The sequence below is a fragment of the Staurois parvus genome, unplaced genomic scaffold (assembly GCF_062004578.1).
Source record: "Staurois parvus isolate SC_StPar_1 unplaced genomic scaffold, SC_StPar_1.0 ptg000608l, whole genome shotgun sequence".
In the NCBI taxonomy this organism is placed as follows: Eukaryota; Metazoa; Chordata; class Amphibia; order Anura; family Ranidae; genus Staurois; species Staurois parvus.
Window position 1 is genome coordinate 2,467,660 of NW_028318404.1, and position 12,648 is coordinate 2,480,307.

The 12,648-nt window shown below is 44.3% G+C and overlaps 1 protein-coding gene across 1 annotated transcript; it reads right to left on the reverse strand.

The window, feature by feature from the left end:
* Positions 1 to 338: 338 nt before the first annotated feature.
* UBL4A (ubiquitin like 4A) lies at positions 339 to 11,096 on the reverse strand. Its single transcript, XM_089692957.1, has 4 exons — positions 10,938 to 11,096; positions 7,553 to 7,658; positions 2,414 to 2,589; positions 339 to 537 (listed from the first exon to the last, which is right to left on the reverse strand). Exons 1-4 carry the CDS (start codon positions 10,983 to 10,985, stop codon positions 427 to 429), a joined length of 441 nt encoding a protein of 146 aa, XP_089549083.1. The 5' UTR covers positions 10,986 to 11,096; the 3' UTR covers positions 339 to 426.
* Positions 11,097 to 12,648: the final 1,552 nt, after the last annotated feature.

The following is a 12,648-nucleotide window of genomic DNA, read 5'->3' on the forward strand; positions in this document are numbered from 1 at the left end:
TTCCATACTATATCAAAAGCACTGGTCCAGGCACTTCAATTTAACGATCCAGCAGCCAAGAGCAGTAAGATTCTGTGCCAGGTGCATGGGCCCATGGTAGCCAATCACATTTCACCCTTCAGCAACTCGGAACAGTTAAAGTAACAAAGATTGCTGATTGGTTAATGAGGGGGTTTGACATCAGTCTATACTTTAAAAAGTAAACCCTTATATCTTTGCTCAGTTGCCAAATAATGGATAAAAAGGATCATCTGTATACAGAAAATCACTTGTTCCCTCTTTAGGCTGGAAAGTCAGAACAGACCGATTTCTGGAAATAAACTCAGTGACTAAGCACCTGATCATTTTTGTGTTTTATTGCAACGGTGATGCAATTTGGGTACTGTACAGGGTTAGGAAACAAGTACATTGTGAAGGGAAAGGGTGTCAGTCCAGGAATCCGAGGTCTATGGTTTCTGGTAGCTGTGGGTGGAGAATTCGTGTAGCCAGACGCTCAATGTCATCCAGGCTGAGAAGTGACAGGCTGCGTTCATAGTCCTGAGGAAGAGCAAATAAAGGGGATATTTTTACATAAAAGAAAGCAACATACACATTATGTGTGCAGCAAATGTAGCAGTTAGAGGGTTCAGAAAAAAAACATTTAACACTTTCAGGGGTGCTTACAATGGTCAGCTTTAGTTCATTTATGTCAAAACCTTTATCCAAACAGAATATTTGTTGGTGTAACTACTTAAAAAGCGTTAGCTAGAGTTAAGCCAGCCATACATGGATCAAAATTCGATCCATGTATGGGCAGACTGATTGACTTGGGTACAACCAGCCTTTTTTTTTTTTTTTACATACGATTACTGCAGGCGGCTTTAGCTGCTAGTAGTAATCATTGCATTCTGCTAACAGGGAAGGCTCCCCAAACCCCCTCCTTTTTCCTGCTGGCAGAACACAATAGTGCAGGCATCCTGGTTAGGATGGATTTATGGAAGAGCAGTGTAGCCACCCTTAGACAGCAGTGTTGTCAGCCTGTGGATGGTAGTGTTGGACTATTAGATTTACTGTAGATCTGACTTTACATACGTGAACGACAAACTGAAGCGTAAGGTTGCCCATAAATCAAGTGATTTTCTGTCCTTCCATCCGTGGCGGAGGGACAGAAAATCAAATCATCTACAGGCTGCGTTAGGCTTCAGTTTGTAGTTCATGTATGTAAAGTACGTAAAAACACTTGGGCAGTGAAACTAGCAGGATCAACAGGTTAAAAAAAAAAGGGAAACAAGACAAAAACTTGCCTCATTAAAGCTGATCTCCGAGTTTTAGTGCGCTCTACATAATTCATTTGGAAAACGCTAGTCCAAATAAACTGTTTTATTTCTTTAACACATGCAGTGGCTGTGTTTGCACCGTATTTACCGGCATATAAGCTGACTGGGTGTATAAGACGACCCCCTAATTTTCCAGTTAAAACATTTTTAGGCTATACTCGCCGTATAAGACTACCCCCCTTCCGAGGCAACACCAATTTAAAAACATCAGATTTGATTTAAATAATTTTAATTAAAATGGTTATGACTTACCGGTATTTACAATCCCTCAAAATCCACATCATGTTCATCCTCTGACATCAGAAGTTCATCAATGACATCTTGTGATACATTACAACTTTCAGTTTGAAACTGGCTTCATATTTCCTGGCTTCCTGTATGTATGGTAGCTTCGGCTACATAGAGTATACCGCGCTGAGCCAATCACGGCACGCTATGTATTCTATTAATGAATACAAAGCCTGCTCGGATTGGCTGAGTCAGAGAAGCAGGCTGATGATGTCACAAGCTCTGCCAATCCGAACAGGCTTTGTATTCATTAATAGAATGCATCACTCGCCGTAATTGACTCAGCGCAATATACTGTATGTAGCCGAAGCTACCGTATATACAGTATTACCGCACATCCAGCGGGCTGACAGATTAAAGACGTTCGTTCTGAGCCAGCCTGGCCCAAACTAACTAAAGGTTCACAATGTATACCCTGTGTATAAGACGACCCCCGACTTTTGGGGTATGGTTTTAAGTATAAAAAGTTGTCTTATTCGCTGGCAAATACGGTATCCTCAGCTACATGCTACAGTATTGTGTTCCAGTTGCAGGAAAGGAACTTCCAATCCTGCTTCCACAACAAAATGGAGTTTGAACGCTGCTCAGTCCGTCTCAATTTTATTCCAGTAGTGGGGAGGAAGTTCCGGTCCCGGCTAAATGCAATTTATACAGCGCACACGGCCACTGCATCTGCTAGTGAAGTAAACAGATTGTTTGGACCAGCAACAAACGAACTTTAAATGAAACAGAGACAGACTTTAAAGGTGAAGAGCTTTCCATTGAACTACTTTATTTGCCTTTCCATACCCTTTGAGTTGGCTCCTTACCTTCTGCACATACTCCAGAATTCTTTCTGCATCAGAGGGACTAAAATGTCTCCCTAGAATGACAGCTAGCGATTTCCATACTGCGTTTCCTCCCGCCTCTGGGGACGCTCGTTCTTTCACCATCAGGTTGAGCCTGGCGTCAGGTCCAATGGAATAAAAGGAAAGGCTATGTTCATCTGAACAGGAATAAAAAAAAAACCTCTTCATTAGAACAGTGCTGTGAATGCAGATAAGAACAGCAGTAAAAGAAGTTGCTCCTGGATCATGAAACTACTACTCCGTTAACTTCCCTTTTTGCAAGGTTGGTTTGGGGTTACATTTTAACTTTTACTGTTTGAGTTTACATATAGTTACATATAGTTAGTCTGGCTGAAAAAAGTCAAAAGTCCATCCAGTTCAACCATAGAAATAGTTTAATTTATTTTAAACTGATGTTATATACCGGTTTTTCTACCACATAGCCAATATTTGTTTAAAAATAAACATGTAAAGCCCAACTCCAGCTAAAACCCTTACATATACCCATTGAGGTGACCAGCTTCAGGTGATACACAGAGATCAAACAAATCCTCCTACATAAATTGTATCTGTTTATCTGACATCCCACACTACACTGCATGGGAGGAGAGCTCAGTGTTATCAGAGTGGAGGGAACAGACACCCCCCTCTACAATCACTCAGAGAAACATGCACAGCTGAGGCTGTCAACCACCTGCTGTGTGCTGGAGGGGGGCCAAACCATCTCCAAAAATTGCTTACAGTTGGACTGTCAGAAGAGATTTATGCAGATGGGAGGAAAGGTCAGATATGAACCAAACTAGATGCTTTGGATTAAGGCTATTACACACTATAGAGGAATATGCTTTGTTCATTTTTCCTTTCAGATGTTTACTACCACTTTAAAAATTAAATAATGCAAGCATTGTTAAAAACAGCTATGGCTGCATTACACCCTCCTCTCCAACATGGTCTCTCATAAACTGCAGTCCACCATCAGTCCTCTTGTGGGATGAATGATACCTGTGTGACTTTGACTTTTTATGATCCCCAGGCCTCAGGACCCACCCCAGAGGGCCGTTATTAAGCAGCCCTGGAATAACAGGAGAACGCTGCAGAGCATTTTGCTAATGCCATTATGTAAGGAACAATTTCTGCAGTATTTAGGACTTCTCATCGCCAGAGAGAACCAAAAATAAGGAGAAAGGAAACATCACCTGATCAGACAACAGCAGAAAAGTGGTAAGAGTACTATACAAAAAAGGTGGTGGGGGGGGGGGGGGGAGAAATGGAACACTTCTCTGACTCATTCCCTTGTGTGTAAAATCCATCTATGGCTACTGAGCTCTGTAAACAGGGTTTTTACAGCAGATGGTAAGAAGACAAAGGAAACTGTCAAAAGGTGCCTGGAGCTCCATAAGCTGAATGGACAGAAGATTTATAATAAACATATCAAATACAAATATTTACTGGACATGGTCTATACTTACCTTCCCTTTGGTCCCCAGCCATTTGGTTTGCCTTCTGCAGTGAAGAGATATACCTTGTGCATCAGTGTATAGGGGAACATGCGATTCTCTTTTACCTACCATCATGCAGTGCTGGGTGCTCAAGCCCAAATGATATCAAGTAATAAGGGTCATTAACCCTGTGTAAGCTCTTCTAGATAACCTTGGAACTTACATAGGATTTCTCTCCTCTCCCGCAACCACAGGGTGGTGGGAGAATGAAGGTAAGAGGAGCAGAAGCAGTTGGGAGGCATACTTAACATGATCCTTGTTCCTGCTTCACTTCTTAAAAGTGTATAAATTGCAAAATCTTGTGTTAATTTATAATAAAGTGAGGAAGGGTTAGAACCTGTGCACTGTATTTGTTTTGGTAACTAACGTCATCCTGAAAGAAAGGAATAAAAAAAACCCCCAAATTTTACAGCTGTCACCAGAAAAAGGTGGAGTGCTTCCAAGTGCATTTCCAAAAAATGGGTCAGGTCCAGTTTGAAATGTGCTGAGGTGCGACAACAGCCCATTCAAAATAAATGGGCTGTTTTAACACCAACGTTAAAGCAACATAAATGCGGTAAAGCACGTGTGAAACTGGCCTAAACGTGTACCTGTTCTTTAAAGGCCAACCTTAACATTGTGCTTTTAAAATTAAAATCCAAGTCCCTTTGTGCAATCCTTTTGGTTAAACATTTATGTTCTTCTCACATGGTACATTTTGGCTCCTCTTCATATCATACCTGTGTGCCGCAGCTTCAGTCATTTCTATTGGTAATCTGTACTGCAACCCTAACACCCCGGTCACATCGGGTACGACTTGGCATGCAATTTGCAAATCGTATGCCAAGTCGCACCCTATTGTCCACAATTACAACGGTCAAATTTTTTGCGCTTCCAACTTGGTCAGAGCTGCACCGATTTCTAAAGTAGTACAAATCACACCTGAAATCGGCATGTCCCCCAACTTTGAAATTGTGCGACTTCACTGTAAGACGCACGATTTCAAAGTCGGGCTTGATGTGACCGGGGTGTAAGGCTGCAAGAGTACAGCTAATCCATAGAAATGAATGGGGCCAAAGTATGCATGTGTATTATGACGAGGAGCCAGCCAGGACCATGTAAGAGGAAGGATCACTGGACCGAGGAGGAAAGTATTGTCCTAGGTAGACTGCACTTGTGGGGGACAACTTCACTAAAGGTTTCCTTTAAAGCAGAACTAAATACTATACTTACCTCTGCTTCAGCAATGCAACATCTGCAAACTCACTCACTGACTCCAACATCTTCCTATGAGTTTGGCATCTTCAGCTATTTTAAAGGATAAGTAGACTTGTAGGAAAAGGAAAGATAACCGCACTCTAAAAGGATAAGTTCACTCTTTAAAAAATGAATATCCCTCTTTTGCAGGTAAAAAATGTGCACTATTGTTTTTTTTTTCTGGAGCCTGGAAAGCATTGCACCAGCGATCAGCAGATCACTGGTGCCATGCAGGACTCCTGCAAACTGTCAGTGTATCTGTGTGCCCCTAAATCCTGAACAAGCAAGCAGATACAGTCTGACATGAAGACTCAATGAACTACCATAGAGCAACAGTGCCATGGTAGTTAATTGAAAACTACAAGCCAACAGCCGCAAAGGCTGTCGAGAGTTGTAGTATATTCTATCACAGGGCCATGCAGTTTACAAAAAAGTGACAGCTAGTACTGGGAACTTCTCCCTGTACTGCTGTCACAGGGATGGGGGTGGATCGGGCAACAGCTGCACCAGTGTAAATATGTTACATGTTCCACCCTAAAAACGGGTCAAACGTAACAGGTTCCCAAAGGTGAACTTATCCTTTAACTTGCCAGAGACATTAACACATTTCACACTAAAGAGCGCTTTATCATTTGTTATGATGAATCACTTTTTTTAGTGTGAAATGTGTTAATGTCTGTGCCTGTCTTGGTGGAGCTGTGATCATGCTTTTATGACGGATTTCTACAATAAAGTTTTTGGATCCCTGGCACGTTCACCGTTTTAAAAAAAAATAATACATACACATTAAATGCAGGTTAAAAAAAATGTGCATTTATTATTATATTTTTTTTTCATTAGGAGCAGGGCTTTTTATCAGCTGGAACTTGACGGAACTGAGTTTCACTACCTCTGGCTCAGGCCCTCTGCTCCCTACTCACCACTCTCACTTGTAATACACAGAAGTCACAAGTGACAGCTTGTCTCCCTACAGCTCCCACAGATCTGACCTCCTGAGTGCAAGGTGGGAACAAGGGAGATGCAGGTGTCTGGGGTGCATTTCAGATGCTGACACCCCTGCTGGATGATCTCCTTGAAAGTGAGAGAGGCGGTGCCACCTACAGTGTGCGGGGAGGTACTACAGTCAGCTGGGTGCTTAAGCTTAACACAGCAACAAAAGTAAGACATGTGGAAGATGGTGCAGCTTTTAAGGAGGGGGGGTGGGGGTGGTTGCATGCAGAGGTCAGAGCAGAAAAGGAGTGAAATTGAGATGTGGATGGGGGATGCAGAGGTAAGCAGCTGTGGAAGAAGGCTGAAATCTGCACTCTGTGTGTAGCGTACTCCAGAACTCTGCATGTAGCGCACCCCCGAACTCTGCACTCTGTGTGAGGTGCACATAATGCACCTCTGAACTCTATGTGTAGCACACCCCTGAACTCTGCACATAACGCACCCCTGAACTCTACACTCTGTGTGTAGCGCACCCTCAAACTCTGCACATAGCGCACCTCCAAACTCTACGCGTAGCGCACCCCCGATCTCTGCACTCTGTGTGAGGTGCACCCCCGAACTCTGCACATAATGCACCCCCGAACTCTGCACGTAGTGCACCCTCAAACTCTGCACATAGCGCACCTCTGAACTCTGCGTGTAGCGTACTTCCAAACTCTACGCGTAGCGCACCCCCGATCTCTGCACTCTGTGTGAGGTGCACCCCCGAACTCTGCACATAATGCACCTCTGAGCTCTGCGTGTAGCGCACCCCCGAACTCTGCACTCTGTGTGTTGCGCACCCCGAACTCTGCATGTAGCATATCCCTGAACTCTGCATTGTGTGTAGCGCACCCCGAACTTTGTACTCTGTAACCCCCCCAAACTCTGCATTCTGTACGTAATGAACTCTTGGTATTTAATGCCCTTTTAAGACCCTCCCACTTTTAGTGAAATGTAAACACACTGACTACTTGATGAGGTTTGGAGAACGTGTGTGGGGAGGGGGTTTTGGGGGTTGTGTTTGAGTTCCTGCATCTATTTTCTAAGGAAAAACCCCTGATTAGGAGCCGCTAAAGCATGGCTCCTGCAGACAGTCAGTGTAGCTGTCTGCTTGTACCTCGCACAGGCAGGCAGATACTGAATGACAGGAAGAATCAATCACCTACATAGAGTGCTCATCAGCACCCTGGTAGTTCATTAAGAACCACATGCTGTCAGGAACAGGAAGGTAAGAAGTATTTATTGTAGAAAAGGCATGACATGCACCTTCCTGCTCCCAATTTTTTTTTTTTGTAACAAAGTTCAACTTTTAGCCATGTAAAACAGATGGAGGAACTATTCCAGGAAGTTTCATGAGGATGTCTGATTTGTTCCAAACGGTTCACTTACAACATTTTAACAAGCTACACTGTACCTGAGAGGGCTTTGCCTCTGAACAGCAGCCTCTGCTGGGACACTGGTACCTGTAACTTCTCTTCTACCAGTCTTTTCACTGTGAGGATGGTGTCATTTTCAGAGACCTGGAAAACCAATAGAGAAACCAGTAGATGTAATCATGGTACAATTCTGGTATAGTCTGCAGACCGAGCACATCACTGGTCTTTTCAGTTCTTAGTACTGCTGAGATCAGGCAATGTTACTGAGCCGCTCAGCTGCTGATACTTACTATGCCCCTGTTCTCTTGGACCCTGTTTGCCCACACAAGGCCAAGGATACAGCAAGTACTCCTAGGAATGGGGGGACCGTGTGAGTCAATTCCCTTGCTTTCATGATACAATTTGCCTGATTGGCCAGACTCAACCATTATCACAGTAGTATGTGGAGGACTCTTGTCCCTGTGTAAGCTCCAACTAGGGACTTAAAGCAGAACTAAGTCAGTAAATACTCACCTTCACTTCTGTGATGCAACATCCATGAACATCCTCACCAGCGCTGCATGTGAGCAGAGGAAACGTAGTATGTCCCATGTAGTATAAAAAAACAAAATACAAAAAAAATCCTGCTTATAGTTTTAAAAGCAGTTCCACTTTAAGTCAGGCTTTTCTGAGGGCTGCAGTTGATAAATGGGGCAGCAGGGAGTAAGTGGAAGGTCATTGTCAGCTATACAGGGGCAGGGGTCATGCTCAGTCTGAACTTACCTTTGTGATCACGCAAGAAAGCGGTTTTGTGTACTGGGCCAGTCATAAGCAGCGGGGGCAATTGCCAACCACAGCCATATGTATACATGTCCCTCATATACACAGGGCTGCAGGGCAGGGGATGTCTTGGCCACAGATGATTAGCTCGGCCTTTCTGGCAGGATCACTGAGGTTCAGACCAAGATCTCAACATGCCCAAGCGCATACCTTGTATATGTGTGGCTGAGAGGCGGGGCAAGCCTCCACCACCTGTGATTGGCTGACAGCTGTGACAGTTTGCTGGTGGGATTATTCAGGTAGATTCAGAGTCCTGTTCAAACATGTCTGAGCTCAGCGGCAAGTCCGAACCTACCCGAGCGATCCCACCACGAAGCTATCAAAGTGGACATCTAATCATAGGTGGTGGAAATTTGCCCCTCCCCTCAGACACATGTATACAAGCATCTGGGAAGGGCATACCTCTACTACCTGTGATTGGCTGTGTGCATTCACTGCTTCCTTGTGGGATAGGTCAGGTAGGTGCAGACTCATCCCTGAGCTCAGACATGTTTGGACATGAGTCTGAATCTACCTGAGCAATCCCACCAGGAAGCTGTCAAAGCCATCAGCCAATCATAGGTGGTGGAGGAGGCAAACTCACCCCTCAGCTGCAGCTATACATGGAGTGTGCTTGGGCTTGCTGAGATCCTGATCCGACCTTACCTGATTGATCCTGCCAGAAACCAGTCACTGTAAAGAACCATTCATATGTCACTGAGGCATGCATTGCCCTGCAGCCACATGTATGTGTGCCCCTTGTATACCTGTGGCTGAGGGGCGGGGCAAGCCTTCCCCACCCATGATTGGCTGTCTACTTTGAAAGCTTCCCAGTGGGATCTCTCAGGTGGGTTCATACACTTCTCTAAACACACCTGAGCTAATCCCTGGTCCTGAGCAGGACTGACCATGCTGCAGGGCAAACCCATAGGAGGCTGTCACATGATCACATCCCTGTTAGCCCAATCAGCAGCACCCAGGGCATTCCCTGCTTTGCAGCTGGGTGTATACAAAGGGGCAGGGATGCTTGTGACAACGTGGACCCAACGTGCCTGCCACCATGGACCCAACACGTGTGACTCCACAGACCCAACATTTGTGACACCATGGACCTAACACCTGTGTGACACCTGTTACAGAAATAATTATCAACATTCTCCCTCAAGAAATCTATGAAGGTAAATTAATTCCACTTTTTCAGACTGTCGGAATATTGTATGAGTTTGGTCTTATGATGGACAGATTATACAAGTGAAAGCCAGCATGTGTAATGTACTCGGTGTAGTCAGGGTTGGAGGTGCCGGGCTGTCTGGGGTGGGCTCCCAGGCTTGACTGGGGGCCTGGTGTTGATTAGCTTACTGTTAATGAGATCACTGTTAGTTGTACTGTTACCGTTTGCACTGTTTAGGAGAATGTGATCAAGCTCTTACCTAATCAGTGTGGGAAGTTTAACCCAATGTGTAACGTTTGTTTTTATTGTTCATATGGGGACTGCCCCTATATCTGAGCGTATAAAAATCTGTATTTCTGTTTAATAAAGAGTTCCAGTGCACCTAAGCTAGTGTTGCCTCGTCTTGGGTGCGATGCCCGGCTACAATACCTTGGTTCTGTGTCCCAGCGGTGAGGAAGAAGGTCTCTGACAGAATCACCCAATCAGAGTGATAGGCGGTCCGTCACAACACTGTTGAACTAACACCTGTGCGAGGCCGTGGCCCTAATATGTGTGACAGCAAGGACCTAACATCTGTGGCACTGTGGACTAACATCTGTGACACCGTGGACCTAACACCTGTGAGACTGTGGACCTAATGTGTGACACCATTTATTTTATTTATTTCAGGTACTTATATAGCGCCATCCATTTACGCAGCACTTTACACATATATATTGTACATTCACATCAGTCCCTAACCCTCAATGTTGTACAATCTAAGGTCCCTAACTCACATTCATACATACACATACTAGGACCAATTTAGACAGGAGCCAATTCACCTACCAGCATGTCTTTGGAGTGTGGGAGGAAACCGGATGGATCTAATATGTGTGACACAATGGACCTAACACCTATGACATCATGGACCTAATATGTGTGACATCGTGGACCTAAAACCTGTGACACTGTGGACCTAATATGTGTAACACCATGGACCTAACACCTGTGACACCGTGGATCCAACACGTGTGACACCATGGACCTAATATGGCCACCAGAAGATACGCACAGAAGCGCGTTGCAGAGATGTGAACAGCGCCAATAATGGGATTCTTCTTGTGGTGCGACAAGGAGTCTTAGCACTGGCTGTCCGCTGTCCCTACCATGGCCTCCTCCCCCACCCCACAACAAGCCACAGTGGAGGATGGGACCACGGTGAGGAATGGGACCACGGCTAGGAGGGCGGTATACGACACACCCGGTGTATATGAACCTCAGAGCTCATCACCAGGCCTGGGCCTGACCTCTCTTCTCTTAGGACACTGTATGGGGGTCAGGGACAGGTCCTCTTTGTACATTGATGAGGATGCCTGTTGAACACCCATATGAAGTATAGCAAAGACCTGGCCAGTCTCACTCCCAAAGCTGCAGTCCATCCACCACAAAAACCCCTTTCCTCTCCCTCTCACCTGAATATTCGTCTCTTTGCCTTTTAACGCTTTCACTGTGAGCTGCATCTCCGGGTCCAGCCGGGATCACCATAGAGTCAGCCGAGCGGGCTAGAGCGGCTCCCACAGCTCACTGCTTGAAGTCCTCCAAGATGTCAGCTGGTCACATGGAGCTACGGCAACTCCTGGAGAACAATATGGGCGGAGCGGAATGTACACAAGCTCCAGACACTGGCTGCACCTCCAGCTCCCAGACCTCACCTCCCTGTTGTGAGAGCTATTGCCGAACCTGAACACCAGAGGGCGCTGCTGGATTTAAAGTGCACCTGAGCGCGCAGACAGCTCTGTAACCTCTTCACTTCCGGGGAGATTTATACATTTCCTGCACACATGCTCCAGTCAGGTACAGACCCTAGAAATCCTGTCATTTCTGAAAGCAGAGGCCATGTAGGATATAAGATGATAGTTGCACATTTTTATGTTGCATGATATGTACGCAACTGTTTCTCAGTTTTTGGAAAACAATCCATTGACATTGATTTTGTCACACACAGGCACAATATAGTCCCCAATGTTTGTACAACATAAAACAGGAGGTTATATTGAGTAAAAGGATATGAAAAGCCTCACAACAGCATGTGCCTGCAACACAGCGGAAAATGACAGCACCCCAAAACATCAATAGGTGGCACTTTAACTTTTCCACACACCCTGGGAACTGTCGTTACCCCCCACGTGACCCCATCATATTTCCAGGGCTCAGCACATCCATCGGCATACAAGGGATCAGCATGGCAGGGTCCAGTAGGTAGAAGTATGGAGATCAGTGAATGTCCGGTCCTGGAGTCACTTTTCCCAGCCAGAAAGTTGGGGAAAAAGCTGATGAAGCACATTTTGCATTCCATTACTTTCTATGGAGGGCAGGTGAGACATCAGGGGTGTGAAAGGTGTCTCATTAACCATTTCAATATGGGGCAATTTTACACCTTCCTGCCCAGGCCAGTTTTCACGTTTCAGCGCTCTCACACTTTGAATGACAATTGCGCGGTCATACAACATTGTACCCAAACTAAAATTTTATCATTTTCTTCACACAACTAGAGCTTTCTTTTGGTGGTATTTAATCACCGCTGGGGTTTTTTTTTTTTGCTAAATTAACAAAAAAAAGACCGAAAATTTTGAAAAAAAACACGTTTTTCTTTGTTTCTGTTATAAAAGTTTACAAATAAATAATTGTTCTTCATAAATTTAGGCCGAGATGTATTCTGCTACATGTCTTTGGTGAAAATAACCCAAATTAGGATGTATTTTTTAGTTTGTAGGAAAGTTATAGAGTTCAAAAACTATGGTATATATCTGAATATTGATCAATCCTGAAGTACTGACAGCCAATCTAATTTCTTGAAGTCCAAGAATGTCAGAACAGTACAGATATCCCCCAAATGACCCCTTTTTGCAAAGTAGACAGTCTGACGTACTTCATAAGAGGCATGGCGTGTTTTTTGAAGTTGTATTTTTTTTGTCATAATTTTTCGGAAAATTAAAAAAATTTAACTATTTTCACAATTTTTTTTTTTTACATACTGTCACCAGTGCAGTACAGCGTCATCATATAACTGGCATGGCGGTGAACAGGGACACTGACTGGTGACAGTATGAAAAAAAAATATATATTTTTTTTTTTTTTTTTTTTTTAATTTTTTATTACATTTTTTTTTTTTTTCATATTTTA

Coding starts and splice junctions, on each gene's coding strand:
- UBL4A (XM_089692957.1), bottom strand. CDS start 10,985: ATGCAGCTCACAGTGAAAGCGTTAAAAGGCAAAGAGACGAATATTCAG. Junction 7,659..10,937: donor GCAAAGAGACGAATATTCAG/GTGAGAGGGAGA, acceptor TTGGTTTTCCAG/GTCTCTGAAAATGACACCAT. Junction 2,590..7,552: donor CAGAGGCAAAGCCCTCTCAG/GTACAGTGTAGC, acceptor ATTCCTGTTCAG/ATGAACATAGCCTTTCCTTT.